At 50.6% G+C, this 20,146-nt stretch overlaps 3 protein-coding genes across 3 annotated transcripts in view; 2 read left to right on the top strand and 1 right to left on the bottom strand.

Annotated features, from left to right (window-relative positions):
* Positions 1-488: 488 nt before the first annotated feature.
* On the bottom strand, positions 489-2,277 carry crybb1 (crystallin, beta B1). The gene is made up of 5 exons (XM_067258188.1): positions 2,161-2,277; positions 1,917-2,035; positions 1,533-1,665; positions 1,209-1,351; positions 489-666 (listed from the first exon to the last, which is right to left on the bottom strand). Exons 1-5 carry the CDS (start codon positions 2,275-2,277, stop codon positions 489-491), a joined length of 690 nt encoding a protein of 229 aa, XP_067114289.1.
* A 3,679-nt stretch (positions 2,278-5,956) lies between these two features.
* On the top strand, positions 5,957-7,676 carry cryba4 (crystallin, beta A4). The gene is made up of 5 exons (XM_067258376.1): positions 5,957-5,995; positions 6,577-6,695; positions 6,908-7,049; positions 7,217-7,359; positions 7,529-7,676. The coding sequence occupies exons 1-5, from the start codon at positions 5,957-5,959 to the stop codon at positions 7,674-7,676; spliced, it is 591 nt and encodes a 196-aa protein (XP_067114477.1).
* A 451-nt stretch (positions 7,677-8,127) lies between these two features.
* The window catches only part of grk3 (G protein-coupled receptor kinase 3), a 27,985-nt gene continuing 15,966 nt past the window's right edge, over positions 8,128-20,146 (top strand). Inside the window, 2 exon segments of the mRNA XM_067258558.1 lie at positions 8,128-10,360; positions 15,120-15,196. Coding sequence (XP_067114659.1) covers positions 10,248-10,360; positions 15,120-15,196 — 190 coding nt within the window. The 5' untranslated portion in view covers positions 8,128-10,247.

Here is a 20,146-nt window from a genome sequence, read left to right as displayed (position 1 = left end):
ACGCCAAAATGTTGACTGTTGACATGTGACTGTTGTATAGTAAATAAATAACGTTCATATTTAAATTAAAGTTAAACTACAGAGAGGCATCGCGTGGAGGTGAAATTAATCCTTGAATTTTTTTGGTGGCTTGACTTTGCCAGCGTGTGGGAGAATGGGAGGAATAATATAGAGAGTGAAAGACATAACTAGCAGAGCCAGAGAAATAGTCAATAGCAGGAAGTAGTGTTGTGGAATTGCAATCAAAGCCCCAAATAAAGGTTGTCCAACCAGGGAGGTTCAAGTTTTTCCAAACATGTTTATTTTTGGCATCATAAAAAGTCATTTAGGTTGTCCGGTACGATGCTATCATTCTATTCCTTTGGGTTGGAGGGATGAGGGTTGAGGTTAGGGTCATTTAAGGGAGGAGAGGGTAAGGAAAAATAAAAAGCGCCGGATGGGCGGTTGAGAGCTGGTTGCAACTACACCAGACGTCCAGCAGGGGTCCCTCACTTGCTGGCGGCGGTGAAGTTGAAGCATCCTCTCTGGTGGAACTGCATATCCCTGACACGACGCATGGACTGGATCTGGGGCTGGAAGGCGCAGAACTCGTTGTAGTGTCTGTAATCACCACACTCGAACAGGTACTGGTAGCCTCTGTAGCCGGGGTACTGGTAACCCACCCACCTGGAGAGAGAACAGACAAAAACAGCAATGATGAGTGACTTGGTATAATATGTTTTTTTTCAACGCATACCTGTCTTAATGTCAATAATGTCTAGCCTGTGCTACATTAAAATTCCGTGCGATTTTGAACACCCGTGAGCGAAATCAAACATTCTCAACTAAAAATACACATTTGATGTTTTATGAGCTACAGACATCTCACAGTCATCCGCCTGCCTTATGACTCTAATGCCACACTACTTACGCCACACACTGCATTCAATGACTAGCCCTGGGGTTCCTCCAACGACATGTCTCTATTGACTTGCTGTTCTTCAAAGTTCCCTAACTTGGCACAGGAATATGATAGGATGGATAGGGTGCCATTTGAGATATGCTCTCAAGTAAATGAATGTATTTGAGCCATACTGTCAAGGTATTCCACTCTGAGACGGATTGGGTAAAACACGAAATGTTTTACGCCCCTGTATGAATCACTGCTGAACCAGTGCTGTTGAGGAACACCCTAGGGGAAAGCTATGTGTGTAGTAATGTGTACTTACACTCCGCCAGGCACCCTCACGCTGCCCACTCTGTCGGTGAAACCATGCGCCCAGAGGGTGGGCACGTCATCCTCCTGGATCTCCATCTTGTTGCCCTTGAAGTCGCACAGCTCAAACAGGCAGATCTTGTGCTCCATGCTGTCCTGTATGGCAGACACAGAGTAAGAGGGTTCGTGGGACTTTTCCGTGCTTCATATTTACACGTGAATCTTAGGGATATTCGATATTCAAAGTCTATTTATGTCAAATCTGTTTCTCCTTGTGAAAATATAGCTTCTTCTTTTTTTGCCCCCCGCTAAAATCGTTGCCATCTGATTGGCTCACCATGCGGATGGGCCTGAGGGACATGAGGCAGTCGCTGCGGTAAGAGTTGCTCCAGGTATCCCAGCGAGGATACTCGCCCTTCTCCAGGATGAACATCTCCCCACGGAAGTTAGTCTGCTCAAAGGCAACAAAGCTGGAGAGGGGGGGTCGCCAAGGGCAGGGGGGGGACAGGGGTGAGAGGAGGGGAGAGAGGGATTAGAGGAGGGGTAGACCTGTGGATGAAGTGAGCGTGAAGGAAGGTGGAAAGAGGAAGGATGATTGCCTTGGAGTACAGTGAACATGCTTGTGTGCGCGGTTAATATAAATTTTTTTTTTTGGGGGGGGGGGCGGGGGGTGAGCAAAACATGAGACCTGTAGGTCCTGAGGGTTTGTTTGTCCACTTACGGGCCGCACTCCACGATGATACTGCGCACTCTATCCATGCCGCGGTCACACACATTCATACACTCGTTCTGGACCTCCATCATTCTTCCCTGGAAGTTCTCCTGGTCGAACAGCATGATCTGCACCAGAGTCAACGGGAACATATTAGTCCAATCGGAATCCAGGTGAAGGAAAGCTTTAGGACTGATAAGAAATGGCGAATCGCTGTTGTACTGTGAAATGTCCTAATGATGCTGTGACTCACTCTGAAGGAACCCATGCCAGGGTCTCCGGTCTTGGTGGCCTTGCTGGTGGCAGCGGGGGCACCCTTGTCCTTGGCATCAGTGCCCTGGTTGGAGGCGGACTTGGCAGTCTGAGACATGATGTTAGAGTCTGGGAGAAAAGAGTAAAGGAGAAGAGCAGAAATGGGGTGAGCAGGGTGAGGGGGATGAAATGAAAGGTTGACATACAGAGGGACAGGCGAGTACGTAGGAAGGGGAAAGAGCGAAGGAAAACGAGATAGGAACAATTTTCACAAACATACAAAGTGTAGGGTCAGTACTTTCTGTGGGCACTGTGATGTCTATGAAGAAATTCCCCCCCAAAAGTACCAGAGTTTCGGAATAAGGTTGGTGTTTCTACTGGGTGAATCTGGTTCACGAGTGGGCCCTAGTCTCCAACTTTACAGAAAATTACCATCTAGCCTGGGCACTGAGGGCCTCATGAATGCCCTCAGGCCTGGGCCTCTGCTAGGGGCTCTCACCAGCCTTAGGGTGACTCGTCCGGGCCAAGCGGAGAGAGTGGAGCCCTACTGCCGGCTGTGCCCCCTGTACTGCAGTGGAACGGCTGGTGTCTGAGTGTGCGTGGGTCTGTGTGTGTCCTTACCTGCGTGAGTTTAGCTTGCAGTGCCGTGTGTGGGAGGCTGGCTCGTGCTGGTCCCCTCAGCGCCGCGGCCCAGCTTTTATACCCTGGCAAAGGCCGAACGTAGGGGCTCACGGCACAATAGAAAGCGCCTCGTCATCACAGTTGGTCAGTGCCAAAGCGGTCGGGTCATCGCATCGCCGAGAATCCCCCCCCAACTCCCCCGGCCCCACCGGCCTGCCTGTAAGCACTTTACTGTCAAAGGAAAGCCCTGACAAAGGCACTTTCCCCCTGTGTTGGTGTGGTTGGGCCTGTAAGCTATAGCTGCGTATAGATGTGGAATGCATAGACCTAGAGGGAGCAAAGAGTTAATCCCCCTCATCTACCTCTCGCTCATACAGATGCTCTGTTCACAAGTACTGTTTTTACAACTCCAAAAGAGACATTTCAATCACAAGTTAAAACTGGGTATAGTTAAAGCAATTGTCATATTCAGAATTATCGATTTAGATGCATAATAGGTGGATTTTAGGGGGTGGGTATAGCTTGGTGGATAGAAAATTTGGTTGCCTCACAAGGTCGAAGGTTCATACCCTCCCTGGATAGTACGTCGCTTTGGATAAAGGTGTCTGTTGAATACATTCATTATTATAATTTCTCATTCGAATGAGTGTCTTTTCACATATTCTTGTTGCAATAAGCTTGAAAGAGTCAACTGAAAACGTACTTACAAACCTACAAAGCAAGACCAGTGACACTATAATTCACCAATGTGGTCAGGAAATGACACGCGGGATGATGGATAATCGGTATTTAATTTAGCATGAGATAACATGCTAAATTATGTGCTTTCCCACAACTCCCCTCTACGCTTGCATTTCTCAGTGTTGCAGTCAGAAGCCATGACCACACCAGACAAAAGGAAGGATTGTTAGACGTTATTGGTAAATAAAGGGTCAATTAGAAGGTCAGGTCAAACTTTGAACTGAATAATGACTTTCATTGTTTGATCAGGTTAGTCAGTGTACCACACACTGAATATAGCTCAGTGGTATAGTGTTTGACCGTAGATAAGAGGTGACAGGTTAAAATCCCCCCCCCCCAGTATGAGGCTTTGGATAAAAGTGTGCTTAATGAACACACATTATCCAGCTGGACAGTCAGACTGACCAAAAGTCAGCTACCAAAAGGAGTGTCTCTCCATCTCTGTTTACCACTGGTTGACTAGGCAACCACTCAACTGTTAAAACAAACGAGAGCCTCTGTGTTGAGAGTTGAGCTGATGCATGTAGCTAAAGCTACAATCATGCGAACATCCTCTTGGAATACTGTATTTGATTGTCAACTTATTCATATCATTAAAAATACCATCATAAATTTCCCTATGAAAACGGGTGGGGAGTTGTTTATAAGAGAATAGCAACAGATGAGCCCAAACTATTAGTATTCCTGCTGGAGCTTTTGGCAATTGAGTTCCTCTGGCTGAACTTTCCACATTTCAGTCCTCTGGCTGTTAGAGGGAGAATAGTGGCTTATTTCTTGGCTGTATTCCTTTCTCCCCTCTGCCAAGAGCTCCACATTCCCCCCTCTGTTGAGCAGCACCGAAGTATGCCTAACAATATCACATATTTATCACGAGTGACAGAGACAGTGTCTTTGCTGGTCAAAAACAATTCAGCTTTAACCTCCGTTATCTATTTCCATCTATAGTACTGTATTATGTCCTCCACGGTTGTAAGAAATCAATTGGCTGTACAGTAAATATATATGAAGTGAATGCTTAACACCAGACCCATTGCAAAACTATACAACATCAGTATTCTTAAGAGTTCCTCATGAGTGTGAGCAAACACGGGTGACAGGAGGGAGGCCAGGTATGCGTGTGCCGTGTGGTGGTTAAGTGTGGGACGGAGGAAGACGTCGAGAAGGAGACAAGAAGGAATAGGAGGGAGGGCGGGAGACGGAGAGAGAAAGCGGTTTCGAGGGGAAACAGACGCTATGTGAGAGAGAAGAATACAGCCAAGGCCAGGGCAACAAGTGAGACAAAACCAAAAAGCAGGCATGGCTTTGAGAGCAACCCCCCCCCCCCCCGACCCTCCCTACCCCCCCCCCCCCCCCTTGCCTTTCTCACTAAGAGTCCTTAACGTGTGCCCCCTCGCCTTTCTCCAGGTCTGTGTCCCTTGCCCTGGGCGATACTGTGGCGTCTGCACTTCTACCCCTCTATAGATTAACCCTGCTTTTGTCGGGGGGGACAATGAGAAGCCCCTCCCCGCTGCTGAGCCGGGGCTTTCAGCGTGGCCCTTTGCCAGGGGAGGCTTTAAAAGGGTGGGGGCGCGTGCCTCCTCTCATTCCCACACCAGGACATCCCAAGGGCATCAAAGCGAGGTGAGTCCCCCTGTCCCTCTCTCCCCTAACCCGGGCATCCAGGGCACGGCAGCTAGCATAGCAGGCCCACACTCACTCAGCCCCCTAAGCCCACCACACAGAGGACCACACACAGGCTCCTGCCCCGGAGGCCGACACCGCAGACAGATATGGTGGGCAGACAGGAGGCCGTGGGGGACAGACTACGACAGGAGGAAAACAAATGACATGAGTTAGACGGGTGCGAAAAAGAGAGGACGGCAACAGAAGCCTGGAAGAGGCCCGTGGCTTCTTCAACTTGACTCATTTTTTTGCCCAGGAAATATTAATATCTGGCGATGCCTTTAATCTGGCATTCGTGCATTCAGGCTTTACACAGAAGCAGCTAGTGCTGCAGATGCACAGGCCTTTTCATGGTGTGCTTTGTAGCAGAATAGCCCTTTTCAAGTAGCCCATGTAACAGAGTGGTGCTGCACATGAATGCATGCTAACACAGGGGAATCCTGCTGAGATAAACTGACAGTTAAAAGCTATTCTGGGATTTTCCCAAAAAAAACAACATGTTGCTCTATTTTCCACAGTTATTTTCCACACTTCTGTTTTTTTGCGAGATGTCACAGAGAAATGTTGTGGACGCAACTTATTTGGTGTCAGCAAACTTCATAGTCAAGCTTTGTTTTGGGATAGGGAGATGTTTGTTCAAAAGAGAATTCTAGGGGGGTTTTGGGCGCAGTGTGTGTGTGTACGGGAGCCCATTTTACTGGCATCACAGTGAACAATACAAATGTCACATTCTGCTCTCAGAATCGCTTATATTCTCTCTCATTACAGACAAGATGACTCACCACTGCACCAAGTTCTCCGGACACTGGAAGGTGAGTGTGTTGAATGACAGGCTGGACCCATGCATCATCTCAAGCCCCAGGCCTGTGTGTCATTGTCCGGGACATTCTTCAGCTGAGTGGCTCCATCAGAAACAAACCTCTGCATGGCAGTCTGAGCTCAGAACACAATGGATCACCAGGACCCATTCTGTCATAACAGTAGTCTCTAGTCTCAACACAATGTTTGCTGCAGCGTAGATACTCCGAGAAGATTCATTCCTGTTGAAATTTGAACAAACAAGATTACTTTTATGAAACATTCCCCGAACTAACCCTAGACTGTTTGCTACTGTTTGCCAAAATACCTTTTATTAGTCACAAACTCATCCAATCACAGTTATGCGGGAGTTTATTTTTTCGAACAAACCACCTTGCTGAGTCCCACAGTGAATACAACCGCAGCTTAATAGTCGAAGATTGCTTCATCCTCGCATGTATTCCCCGTTAACAAAATCCATCTTTAAACCACCTGACTGCAGCCATTTAGAGTGTTCCCCAAGACAAGGCCACTGTGTGTTCGTCTCTTAACTCGAGGAATTCTGAAGGATGCCGTTTCTCTGTTTTCTGGTCAGATCATCGTCTACGACGAGGAGTGCTTCCAGGGCCGTCGCCACGAGTTCACCTCCGAGTGCTGCAACGTGATGGAGTTCGGCTTCGAGAGCGTGCGCTCTCTCCGGGTGGAGAGTGGAGCGTGAGTCCACACGAACCAAAACGGACACTTATGTGGACTTGCTGTCCACATACGAACGCATCAGAAACATATGTCACATCCCGTCCGTCTCTCCCCCCCCCCCCCCCCCCCCCCCCCGAAGAAATACACACAGTTGTATAGAAAGTGTTATGGTTTATTATTGTGTTGTATCAGGATAGGGAAACTAACTGTCCTCCTCTGTGTTCCTTTAGCTGGGTGGGTTATGAGCATGCCTCTTACCAGGGCCAGCAGTTTGTGCTGGAGAGAGGAGAGTACCCTCAGTGTGATGCTTATGGAGGTAGCAACGCCTATCACATTGAGAGGATGACCTCTTTCAGACCCATTGCCTGTGCCGTAAGTACAACCTTCAATTTCTATCATACTTGGGCTCCCTGCCCCTTCATCTTAGTAGGCCCTTCATCCTTGTAGGTCTCTCTCTGTGTTCAACCAGTCTGGTCTGGTGAAAGTAAACCTGCTCGACTAACAGGTGTCATCCGCTCTCGACTTCTCTCCCCTCCCAGAACCACAGGGAGTGTCGCATGACCATCTACGAGCGTGAGAACTTCATGGCCCGTAAGGGGGAGCTGAGCGACGACTACCCCTCCCTCCAGGCCATGGGCTGGTGCAACAACGAAGTGGGCTCCCTCAGGGTCCAGTCTGGAGCGTGAGTGTCGACAAAACCACATCTCTCCTTCTCACCCTTTACTCCTGTCTCCTGTGGGCTACCTCGGGATCTCACGCTTACTCCATCGCCTGTCCGTCCTGATTCATTCTCGGAATACTAGGAACTGTGCAGCCCCACAGGTTATAACCTCTGTCTTTTTCCTCGATAGATTCGTGTGCTACCAGTATCCTGGCTACCGTGGATACCAGTACATCATGGAGTGCGACCGCCACTGCGGCGAGTACAAACACTTCAGGGAGTTTGGTTCCCACTCCCAGACCCCTCAGATCCAGTCCATCCGCCGCATTCAGCAGTAACCCCGCCTTCCTGCCCTCTTACCCCTGTGACCCCTTACTCCCGATCCCCGCTACCCAGTGCTGAATAAACTGTATTTCTTAAACCTTACTGACATCCTCCATTCATCTGCCTCTGTGACAGTACAAATACATGTCAAATACTTGGAATATGACCAGCAATCACATAGATAGACTGTGAGATTGATCGAAAGATACTTTAATCAAGTATTACCAACACTTACCAGGAGAAGGCACTATGTTTCCATTTGAAACAAGCCATTAGGGAATGTGTTTAAGAAGATCACCAACAAACTATCAGGAATAAGTAGATACAACCTACAGAGTGCCTCATATTGTGGACTGATTATAATAACCAGCTTTAGCCGGACACTTGCATATGGTTGCAGAGCAGCCACTTACTTGCCTGTTTTACCGAATACTTGCAATGACTAGATGCTTTTCATGTATTACGTTGTAAAATTTACAGTGTCTGAGGGTCCAAAAAACGTGTAATTGGGTAACAAAATGGTAATCCGTGGATACAGTAGGTGATTTGTAAACAATCACGTCGAATCCATCGAGTTCCATTACATGTTTTAAAGCCTACTCAGTCGCAGTCGCACTGGAGGAAGTTGGTGCTAAGCTAGTTAGCTTCTAGCTCTCTAGAGAACATTGAAGACAGCTTTGCAAACACAAGACTCAGTAAACCAATTGGAGTTGATCACATACTCTTGTCCGGACCAAAAGGGATTTAAGAAACATGTACCTTTGAGGGACAACGTTTAACAATTAGAACAACGTAAATACTCTTGTCAGATCGACTTCTGGCACTTTATTAAACGCGGACTTATAATATTAATGATGTCGATGGCTAGCTATCCATGCGTTTGCTAGCACTAGGTCCAAGTTAGGTGGGACCGTGTCAGAAGAACTAAACTCCACAGAAGCAACACTGACTGGTCCTATTGCTAGCTTGCTACTTTCTTTGAGGAAGACTTGCTCTACCTCTGAAAGCTGGTTAAGCAAGAACACCTTTCTCGTGCTGGCTAAATGGTTTTGCTTTCCTTTGACTTGTCAGTTCACTGACACTGAGCTCGCGGACGTCGTTCACTTAGCAACCACGACTGACTACAACAAGTACAGTACCAATCTACAGTAAGGCTGACGGTGATCGGTGCAGACGCCCGGACTGATAATAAAGAAACAAACGTAGCAAGACAGCCTCCCCAGCCAATTTCCTTCTTCGACATCAGACGCCCCCTCCCCCGCCTCGTCCACCATCATCAGGCATCATCACAGCAAGCTAGCGGTAGCGGACTCTACATGCGAGCGAGGGTCCCTAACGCTAGGGGGAACGAAACAATAATGGATAATTGTATGAGGTTGCATGGGTCATTTTTTAAATGACGTGGATTTCGTAGGATTACATTCGTTAACTTGAAGAATTGCTGGTCTGGTTTCAAGCCTGAGCTTTACGATTTAAAGCAAGCGCTCGTTGCAAGAAGAGCGTGTCAGGCTTTGCTAATTTTAGCTGGCTAACTAGCTAACCTTACTGATTTGATTAGCCAACCAACCGGCTAGAGAGCCAAGGCGGCCACAAAGAACGCCATATCTAGTTAGCTAATATCGGTGGCTAGCTAGCAAGTATCTGCAGTCATAACAATCTCGTTACTCAGCCATACAGCTAGCTTAGCTGGTTAGCCTAGCTAGCAAACATTTCAGGAAGCCAATAACGGAGGCTGCCAAACACATCGGCGCTGTGAAGAACCCAATGGAAGATTTTTTATTTTTATTTGATCGTATTTTATGTTAACAGAGCTGTTGCTAAATAACGACCCAGCAACTGACAAACCCGTTGTCGTCTTTTGGCAACTGGAGAGTTTGCTTTTGTTTATTTTTGCTCGCTGGTCGCTGTCACCATTTTAACAGGATGTATTTATTGGGTGCCAGTTCAACATATTCGTTGCAGCTCATCTTTTTTGTGGACGCATAGCTGGTACTAAGTCTTTTAGCCTGTTTTATATCCTGTCGGGGCTAGATGAATATACAGTGTTGAGAAGCTCGCTGCACATGTCGTGCTGGACACAAGGGATTTTTAATGCTTGCCACAAAATCAACAAAATAATCTAAGACAGTGGGGGTATTGACAGGTGTCAATTTGCTTGATACGTTTATCGTCTGGAATATTTGAAGCCCTGCACTGGAAAGTAGGGGGCCTTAAAAGATCTCCCCATCAATACTTACTTTGCCATATCTGTATTTGATGTTCGTTATTTGGCGTTCATGAAACCACCATATTTTTTGCACTGGACGGATCTGTGTTCACAGTAAACTAGAAGAGGCATCATCAAGGGATACATCTCTCATCCAAATTTATCCTGCATGTCACAATGATCGTTGTTTGAGAGACCTAAAGTGCTAACCCAGTCAGAAAAATAAACGCTTCAGTAGATGGTCGTCCCTGTCATCCGTTTAGCTACCCTGTCATCCTCACTGGACATTGGCTGATATCAGTGGACATTTACTTTTAAATCCTTTGCCAACACAATAACCAGTTAATTTTGAATCGATTTGATCGTCCCGGGGTTGAAGATGGCGGACCTCGAAGCAGTTCTCGCCGATGTCAGCTATTTGATGGCGATGGAGAAGAGCAAATCTACTCCAGCGGCCCGGGCGAGTAAGAAAATCATCCTCCCTGAGCCCAGGTAATGTGTACCGTAAACGCGCTTGCTATGTTTGGGCGTTTGCCTGTCAAAATGATGTGTGTATGGACATACAGGGAGATGGGAACTACCAATGTGCCTATGTAACTTGATAATGTAGCCTGACTTGTCAATAGGAGTTAAACCTATTCAACGCTATTTAAAGGTCCTCGAGAATAACAATGAGTTCCATCTGAATGATATAAATCGTGTTAAGGGATCAGTACTTGTCTATATAGGCGTAGGCCTAGAATTGACTTAATATGGTGTAGGCCAGAGTGATGAGGTGTTTTGCCAAATACCTTTGTCTGCTGAGAAGATTTTGAGTTCAAGCCTATTCTCAGCCAAATCAATGAGCTAAATGTATTGCTTGACTGAAAGGATAGAGCCTTGTTAGTTACTGTCATGATTACTGACTGAGCCCATCCCTATAATTGAGACAATGGTATAATGGCCCTGGATGAAGTGTGGCTCCACTATCATGGATTGCTCCTGATGCAGCCTCCATAGCAACCACATCTGCCAGTTATCAAGACAGTTGGCTTGTGATTTTGTTACAAAACAAAACCTAAGACCACCTCACCATGATGTGCGTAACACCAGTATAAACACACCCTGCATTAAACCCCAGTAACAGACAGGTTTGCATTTCAGATTACAGCTGTACCTTGCCCTGGCATTTCCCCAGACATTTGAATAGTTTTGTTAAGTAGTTTGCAGTGGTATACAGGCTAAAAGTGGATGTGGTTGGTGTAGGCCAGGTGATGTGATCAAGATGGCGGCTGTGTCACAGTGCAATGACTTGACGTTAGGTTTTTCACCACCACAGTGTGAAGATACATTGTGAAACAAGAGCATGAGTTTTACATGCCCCAGACATCAGTAAACGACCTATTACCTTTTCACCTGCCGGCTGTAACAACACTGACCTATTTAGTCAGACATGGACTTCAGAGTTTCAAGGATCATGTTTAGCCCTCTATGCCTCTGGCCCTTTGAATATATAGACTGTTTAGGCTATGCATCCTTTACACAATCAGGGTAATGGCCCATCCTAATTCCTTTTGTTGTCTTGATATGGGTTTAGGATCGATTCCATCCATCCACCATCTCATATCTAATTGTTAACGAACAGGAAGTTCCATCGGGGCCAGGAAGCCTACATTAGTGTTCCTGTAGCCAGAGAGCCTATGTTTCTCTCATCATACTACTGACACCTAAAGTGGAACATAGCTACCAGTGCAGCTCGCCCTGTCCTCAAGAACCCCTTTGATGTGGTGTATTTCTGACAATGTTCATTGTATTTGTCACACAGTTGAACTGCAGCTACCTTGTAGGTCGCATTGTTCTTTTTTTCTTCTTGTTTCAGACAGACGTGTGTAACTTCCTCTTCCCCTCGCATGCTCTCTGTCTGAATGCGAAACCGAGAAACGGGTTGGTTTCCCTTTTGCGACGAGCGAGATCACTGCCCCCGCGTTTACAAATGATGGTCCAAATCAGGGGTTGGGAAATAATTGGCTGCATGTCGTCCGTCCGTCCGTGTGTGTGTGTGTGTGTGTGTGTGTGTCCGTGTCCCCGGGGGGCCTAACCCAGCGCTGTCGCCATGCCTGCTCACCTGCGGCATGTGTCGCATGTCGTGTCCGTGTGCGTCTCTCTGTTTACGTAGTGGGCTTGCATTCGATCGAGATAGGATTGTGAATCCGCGAGATGTTTGTTTGTGAAGGCTGAGGAGATAACCGGTCTCCTTCCATTGTAAAGCTTGTTGTGGTGATAGTGGGGGTTTGTCTAAACATTTGCGAGGAACGGAGTAAGCCCCTATGATTGCACTGTGTCGGTGTGTGTGTGTGTATTTGCCGTGGGTTATCAGCTGGCAGTAATAAAGCAGACTGAGAGAAAGCAAGCTGTCAGTGAGGTTTCTATTGTCAAGGTTGTCTGAACGTAACCTTTCGCTTGTTCAACTCTTGTAGCCACCCTCAGAAACACTTTTATAGATTTGACCCATCTGATCCCTGTCTGGCTACACATGGTACTATGGATTTGTTTAATTTGATATGGATTTAATAGAAGATTGCCAGGAGAATCTGTGTGATCTCCTGAAATTGGCTTCTGAAATAATCCTAGAGAGGGGAGGGGGGGGGGGGGGATTGAGGCGAAGAGTACAGGGAGGAGTGAGGCTGTAAAAGCCAACACTGTGGACTTGTTACATGTCCTAAAACAGGCAGTTTAAAACGGTTAGGCCAGTACTCGAAGGGTATGTAGGTCAATTCGAGAGCTGTGCTGGTGTGTGCATGTAATGATTCACGGTCATAAAAAGCGTGTCGTCTGTGTGTCGTGAAGAGGGGTTTTTCAGCACGCCAATTTGAGGTTGTGGCGTTTTTGGACTTTGGAGTAGTTTGTGTTTGTGCGCATTTCATCGTCGAGATAGCGCGCCGCCGCTACATTCCCGTCGAGCCGACGCTATGGCTGCTGGCAGAGAGGTGAGATTTTGACAGGAGCACTGTAAGCAATAGAGCCTCAAGTGATGAGGGGTGGGGGGGGGGGGGCGACTAAGAGATCAACAGGAGATGAGCGTTGCCTTAGAGGGACAGGGGGAGGTGGGAGTGACGATACCCAAAGAGGTTGTTTGGGTGCAATTAGCGATAGGACGAAGATCCAGATCGTTTTTAGGCCTATACGCGGAATGGGTGTTTTACCGGGAACATTGAAGAGAGTTTGGACGACGGTGTCGTTTAAAAGGATCGAGTCTCTCCTCCCGCATCTCAAACTCAAAGGAGTCAGATAGCTGAGCGGTTAGGTTCCGATTCCCGGCCGTGCCAAATGACGTTGTGTCCTTGGGCAAGGCACTTCACGCTACTTGCCTCAGGGGGAATGTCCCTGTACTTACTGTAAGTCGCTCTGGATAAGAGCGTCTGCTAAATGACTACATGTAAAATGTAAATAACCACCATGTGTTTAGTAGGATAGAGCTAAATAGTGTGATGTGTCTGGTCTAGTCAGCCTACATACTCCAATAAGTAGCCTCGTCTTTGAGAAGCAGGCCTCCAGCACTGTTCGACTGAATCTTCCACACCTCCTGTTTTGCCGACTTACATCTAGGCAACGGAAGGGGAGGAGCCTGGCCGAGCGGAAGGGACTGATCGGTGGATCGGGGAAACGGGCGTGTGGAGTCGTTAGGGTTAAGGACATGGCCAAGGAATGGTTTGCAGGACGGGCTACCTGCAGTGTGATCGTGGCCCAACTTCTCTTCGTCTTTCCGTATATTTTTTTAGCACCGTTCCGCGACTGGAACTGAGGTCAAAGGGTAGTTGTAGGTATTCACGGGACAATCCTTTGTGTCGCTCTGCGTTGCGTTAATGCAGTTGTTCGGCGTGCAGCCTAGTTGAGCTTAAGCAGGAGGGGAGGGGGGGGGTGGTAGGGGGGGCCGATGACCAAGTAACATCTGTGTGGTGATGCACGTCCGCGGGCGTCCAGAATGAGGAAGAGCACCACTTCCTGATTCGTGGACCGAGCTTCTGTTAAAAGGTGTTTCCCCCCCACATGCTGTTTCCATAGTTGGTAGCTAATTATGAAGCTGCGATCCCCTACTTGGTCTGTAAATAGTCTGTGGATTTAGAAATCTCTGAGTCCGAGCTAGCCTGCTAACCGAAAGCCCAAATAAAAGGCGGTGAGAACCGTCAGGGGCAGTCATTAGTTTGAAGTTGGCTGGATCTGATTGGTTCCCTATCCACAGCCAATCGGGAGCCATTCCCAACTCGGTTGAAGCAGTTCAATCTATAAACATCCTGAGTTTACGAGTCGGCTGAAACGGCATTCTTTTTTTCCCGCGCGCCTCTCAACAGCGCTGAAGTCATCGCACAACCCCATTTGATTCTAAGTATCGTTGGCGAGAAAGGACAGTTAAGAGGTGGAATCCTCATCAAGGTGTCGTAGAACCAGAAGCCTAGATAAACGGTGTCATTGTCCGAGTGGCCAGCTGCTTTCATTAGCGCATCGGCTCACAATGAATCCAGCAAACGATAGGACAACTCCAATAGCCTCTGAGTAAACATGATGTCAGTCAGGTCTGGATTTTGGGGGGGAAGGGGGGGCAGCTACAAGCGGGCCAGGACCAATGGCGAACTAACAGTGTGGCGTGCCTGGGGCTTAGCACCAGGGGATTGCGATGGTCCCAGTGACGTGGCCGGGGTGTCCCCCCTGTACGCGTCCGCGGGGCTCTGTTGCTTCGCTAATAGGCCCCGTGGAGGAGGCGCTAATGGATTCATTCTCCCCAGCCCTGCTCTCATTAACACCCTCTCCCAGGGCAGCATGCTCTCCTGCTCGCAGACTCGCATTTGGCCTCCCAGAGGCCCCCCACCCCCCCCCATCTCGGCCCAGCCCAACCCTGCCGAGGGGACAGGTGGCTGGGAGAGTCCCAAAACAGGGCCAGGATTGGAGGCCCGAGGTGGACGGGGGCATGGGATGAGAGGCTGGCTGGCTGTGTTGGATAAGGGGATGGGCTCGGAGGGGTGGACTGGAGACCTTGGGGTCCTCATGCCTGTACTGTGTACTCATCAAAACACGAGCACAACAGCTCCGTGTTTTTCTTCTTCCCGGTGCTCAACTTTCACCTTGAGTTTCGGCGAACCCGCGGGCAGCCCTGCCGATTTCAATGTCTGGGTTTGTTTAGAGGTCGTCCGTGACTGCGCCCTCTTTTAGATATGCCCCGTGTAATGTTCTCCTCTCTGCCCCCCCCCCCCCCCCCCCCCCCCCCTCTGTGTTCCAGCATTCGCAGTGTGATGCAGAAGTACCTCGAGGAGAGGGATGAGCTGACGTTCGACAAAATCTTCAACCAGAAGATCGGTGAGTTATCGGCGCGGAGGACCGCGGGCGCTCCTGTACACACACACACACGCGCGCGCAAAATACAAAAGGGTTCTCCCACAGAGATTTATCATCCACACGACACCACTAAACGTGGGAAGTTGCATTTCACAGCTCCTCCAATGACGGGCAGGCCCCGCCCCACGTGAACGCAGGGGGCTTTTGTTGTCGTTAAGGACGCCTGCTGCCACGCAGAGCGGCCTTTCCGGGTCCAAACGGTTGTTCTTGACGGGGACCGGAATAAAAGAGATCAAGCTTGTTTCAGTGCCACAACCAGACCAGGCCTCGTCCCAAAAACGAGTAGCTGCGGTGAAGCAATGCTAGAGGTGGATGAGAGCATGGAGAAAAATGGCCACAATTGTGAGCAATATCTCCTAGCTTGATCAGCAGCAACACATCAACGGTTTCCTCCCACATCTCGTGGGATTTAACAACATTTACCGGAAAAAGCAAAATGCCTGATGGTGCTCGCGTAACAACCGGATTGAGTGCATCTCCCCTGCTGGTATTCTAACACTGGCCGATGCATTGGGCAACAGTGCCTCATTTGGGGAGGACGAGAAAGGGAATTTTCGGCGCTCTTTCAAACAATGTACCTTCCTGCCGTCAGGTATAAATATTGAGAGGCCTGCCACGGTGCTCCTGCCGCCTGGCTATGAATCAGACAGAACACGCCGGGTTCTTGGGAGCTTCCCTTTTAACATCGCCGAGGCCTCGCAGGCAGGACTTTGACACGGCCAACCAGACCAGTGCGACACATCTCCGCCAATCCCAACCCGCCCCGAACCCTCTTCGTTCGGGAAAGCCCTCGCCAGACCTCTCTGCGCTCCAGACCTCCGGAGGCGATTGCCTCGCGTCACACGGTTTGAGCTGGAACCTCGTGTGGGTGTTGTGGCCGATTGGCTAATCCCTTTTTTTGCTGCGCCAGCATAAGCCGCTGCTTGTGAAATCCCGTTTCCGTGGTCGGGGGGGTGGGTGGGGGTTGAGAAGGGGGGGTCGTGGTGGCTCCGCCCCGCCCCGTCATCCTCACCTGGATTCATCCAGCTGCTTGTGCCCATCTTGAACACGAGTCCCCTGTAGTGCTGTGTGTGTGTGTGTGTGTGTGTGTGTGCACGCTCCCATTCCGAGCTGGCTCCAGTCGCGCTGGTGTACCAGGGGGAGTACAGCAGCCCTGTAGGCTTCCAGAAGCTTTACTTACTGTTCTAGGTCTCTGCCTCCTATGAGAATAGACTGCAGTAATTCTCTCTCTCTCCTTCGCCCTCTTTCTCGGTGCCTCTGTCCCTCTCTGAGATGGGAAGGTGTTGTGGTTCCCGTGGGTGTGCCTGTGTGTGCGTGCAGTGGGACACCTTGTAATATCCGGCCAAGCCGCTCGGAAACACCCAACACCACGCTGCTGCAGCCCTGTGTGTGTGTGTGTGTGTGTGTGTCTGTCCTCGCCCAAGGTTCCGGTCTTTATTCCGGTCTCCTGCACCCCAGGGGTTCTGCTGTCGCACACCTGAACAGGGACTGTCCGGGCCAGCAGACCAGCACCTTCTCCCCCTCCTCTCTTTCTGTCCATCTCCCTCCCTTTCCTCCTGTCTCACCTCCCCCCCCTTCTCACCTCCCATCCTCCCTCTCTCCCCCTCCTCCCGCTCGCTCTCTTCTCCCCTCCCTCCTCGTCTCCTCCCTCATTTCCTCCAGCCTTCGCTCGTCCGCCAGCGGTGCAGCGGGAGGCCCGTCTCATACCCCGCCTGCTCGTTCTCGAAAAAGGAAGAAGGATATAGAGTTCCAGGTGAATCACACACCCCCCCCCCACCAGTTCCCCCGCTTACCACGGGAGGAAGCGCCGCGGACGGGGCCCGGACGAGAGAGAGAGAGGAGAGAGAGCGCCCCGCTACCCGAAGCCCTTTTTTGCCCAGCACACACGGCGGGGCCCGCAATTTGAATGACAAATGCGCGGCTTTGCATGCGGCGGGGGGGGGAGGGAGGGAGAGGGAGACAGGGCACGGGGCCAAGCTTGCGAGTTCCACCGCCCCACCGTTTCCCACGAAACAACCCCCCCCGGCACAGGCCCTTGTTCCCCAAAACCACATTGCGGGCTACCTAATTACAAGTGGTCGGGACTCTCTGGCTCAGAGGCCTTGGAGGTGCTGGCTGCTGCTCTGAACGGCCCTGCCGCGCTGGAGAGGGACCAGCCGCATGCACAGCGAGCGGGGACGCCGGCCGTGCTCTGAGCCCGCGGGGAGATTGAGCGTCGGCGCGACGTGCGCCCGATCAGGTGGAAGCTGGGGCCGGCGTTGCGGAGCGTGGGCTAGGTGGTAGGGGGGGGATTGCTCCAGTTTATTTGTTTCCTGGGAGGGTGAATGGAGGTCTGGCGACGGGTTTGTCCGCACACCTGTGGGGCCGTCAGGCCGTCGCGACAGGGCTCTGCCGCTTTCGCTTTCTCTCTCTCTTTCGTTCCCTCTCTCTCTTTCTCGTTTTCTAGCTCTCTCTCTCTTTCGTTCTCTCTCTCTCATTCTCTGTCTCGTTCTCAAGCTCCATCTTTTCTCTCTCCTGTTCCCCTTTCATTCCATCTCCCGTTTCTCGCTCTTTCACTCCCTCTTTCTCCTGTTTCTCTCTCTCTCGTTTATTCTCTCTCTCCGTGTCTGTGATCCTGGCGTCTCCCGCTCCCCCCGGTCTGGTCTCGCTGTGTTCCTGTGATGTGTTGATGCTGCACTGCAGTACAGAGATCTGCCACCCTCTGTCTTTCCCCTAGCAGGTGACGTCAGATTGTGTGTGTGTGTGTGTGTGGCGGGGAGGTGCTAGGGAAAGGTTGAGAGTGTTGAAGAGACTGGTTGTTCCTCTTCAGCCGCTCGACTGCTTTGGCTTGTCACAAGCACTGATACACACAAACACACACGCACGCGCGTCAACAAGGTCTGACCGATGGGCGAATGGGCCAGTTCACTCGCGTTCTTTTCCGGGTACAGAGACACCGACTTGCCCTAGTGGGGGCGTGGTTGTTGGGTTGTGGTTGGATGCATGTGCTGTGGATGGATGCATGTGTTGTGGTTGGATGCATGTGCTGTGGTTGGATGCATGTGTTGTGGTTGGATGCATGTGTTGTGGTTGGATGCATGTGCTGTGGATGGATGCATGTGTTGTGGTTGGATGCATGTGCTGTGGTTGGATGCATGTGCTGTGGTTGGATGCATGTGTTGTGGTTGGATGCATGTGCTGTGGTTGGATGCATGTGTTGTGGTTGGATGCATGTGCTGTGGATGGATGCATGTGTTGTGGTTGGATGCATGTGCTGTGGATGGATGCATGTGTTGTGGTTGGATGCATGTGCTGTGGTTGGGTGCATGTGTTGTGGTTGGATGCAAGTGCTGTGGATGGATGCATGTGTTGTGGTTGGATGCATGTGCTGTGGTTGGATGCATGTGTTGTGGTTGGATGCATGTGCTGTGGTTGTGTTGTAGTGGGACTTGTTGACGATCCGACACCATGTTCAGGTTAGGGGCAGTAAAGAAATCCAAGAGATGAAGGGATGTAAAAGATGAAATAAGTGCTTGTAGCTCTCTGTCTGTCTCTGTCTCTCTCTGTATGTCTCTCTGTCTCTGTATGTCTCTGTCTCTGTGTGTCTCTACCTCTCTCTCTTTCTCTTCCCTGGCACATCATCTCATCGTTGCATCATCCCCACCTTCTCTCCCCCCCCTCCCCAGTCCCTTGTTTTTCTGGAGCCACGGTCTCTCTCGGCCCGGGTCTCACTCCTGCCGTCTGACCGTCTTCCCTCCTTCTCTGTCTCCGTGTCTCTCACCAGCGCCCCGGCGTCCCCCCCCCCCCCCCCCCCTCTCTCTCCATCTGTCAGACTTCTGGAATGGACGATCGAGAGTTGTGCGTTGCCTGGCAACTGCCGTTGCCATGGGAACCCCCGCCAGAAACCCGCGTGTTTGCTCGACGACGGGGAGAAATGAAATTGATTTAAAGGAGGAATAAAAAAGAAAGAAGGAAGGGGGAAAAAACGAAAAGAAAACAAGGTGTTGGGTACGGAGGAGGGTGAGGAAATGGAGACCTCTCCTCCTCGCCGACGCCTCCCCTCTCCTGTGCGTTCAACCCGTGCGGGGGGGGGGGGGGCGGCTGTGGGAGGTGAGGGAGGGGAGCGAGGCCCGGGGTTCCTGAGAGCGGCGTGCAGCTGCCGTCGACGAGGAGCACAGATGGGTGAGAGGAGGAGGAGGTGGAGGAGGAAGAGGAGGAGGAGCGGGGCGACGGCGCGGCCGGCCAGCCGGCCGGCGTCCCGGGGAGGTGAGCCCGGCCCCTGCGGGGCACGGAGGGATCATTAACGCCCCTCATCAAGAAACCGCAGCTGCTCGGGACCATGTGCGAGAACACTCCTTCGCTTCCCGTCACGCATCTCTCTCTCTTCCGCACACACACACACACACACAGCCCCTGCCCCATACTGGGTCGTAGATATGTAAATGGCCCAGGCCCCCAGGCTGTGACACCCACACTGAGGTGGTGTTGTTGCTAGTCTCATCAGCGGCTGGGCTCCTGCCTTGCCCCGGGTACGTGATTGGGGCTGGCTGGCTGGTGAAGGGGTGGGCTGGCTGGCTGGATGGCTGATTGATTGGACAACCTCCACTCTGACAAACAGTTCTTAATTGCTGAGGGACTGGGCGGATTAGTTGGGACAGTCGATGGCCTTAATTCCCAGCCTTCTTCTCTCGCTCTCTCACACACACACACACACACACACACCCCAACACACACCCGTATTCCCTAAAGGAGAGGTAGATGGCCACTCTGATGATGTTGTTACCAGTGGCACGCGCTGGCGCCACATGCAAACGCGTGTGTGCGTTTCCATGGCGCCGGGCTGTTTTCTCTCCTCTTGAAATGATGATGTTCCCCCTTCCCCTCCCCCCCTGCCCCCCCTTCCCCCCCAACCCTTTCCCTACCCCCATCTGT

Source organism: Osmerus mordax, chromosome 20 (assembly GCF_038355195.1).
Source record: "Osmerus mordax isolate fOsmMor3 chromosome 20, fOsmMor3.pri, whole genome shotgun sequence".
Classification (NCBI taxonomy): Eukaryota; Metazoa; Chordata; class Actinopteri; order Osmeriformes; family Osmeridae; genus Osmerus; species Osmerus mordax.
This window is presented reverse-complemented; position numbering and strand designations above follow the sequence as displayed.

Bases quoted from the DNA above. Each gene is read 5' to 3' on its own strand.
- crybb1 (XM_067258188.1), bottom strand. From the start codon at position 2,277: ATGTCTCAGACTGCCAAGTCCGCCTCCAACCAGGGCACTGATGCCAAG. The intron at 2,036-2,160 runs GTGAGTCACAGC...ACTCTGGTGCAG, and splicing joins CTGGCATGGGTTCCTTCAGA to ATCATGCTGTTCGACCAGGA. The intron at 667-1,208 runs GTAAGTACACAT...TTCTCTCTCCAG, and splicing joins GTGAGGGTGCCTGGCGGAGT to GTGGGTGGGTTACCAGTACC.
- cryba4 (XM_067258376.1), top strand. From the start codon at position 5,957: ATGACTCACCACTGCACCAAGTTCTCCGGACACTGGAAG. The intron at 5,996-6,576 runs GTGAGTGTGTTG...TTTTCTGGTCAG, and splicing joins AGTTCTCCGGACACTGGAAG to ATCATCGTCTACGACGAGGA. The intron at 7,360-7,528 runs GTGAGTGTCGAC...TTTCCTCGATAG, and splicing joins CTCAGGGTCCAGTCTGGAGC to ATTCGTGTGCTACCAGTATC.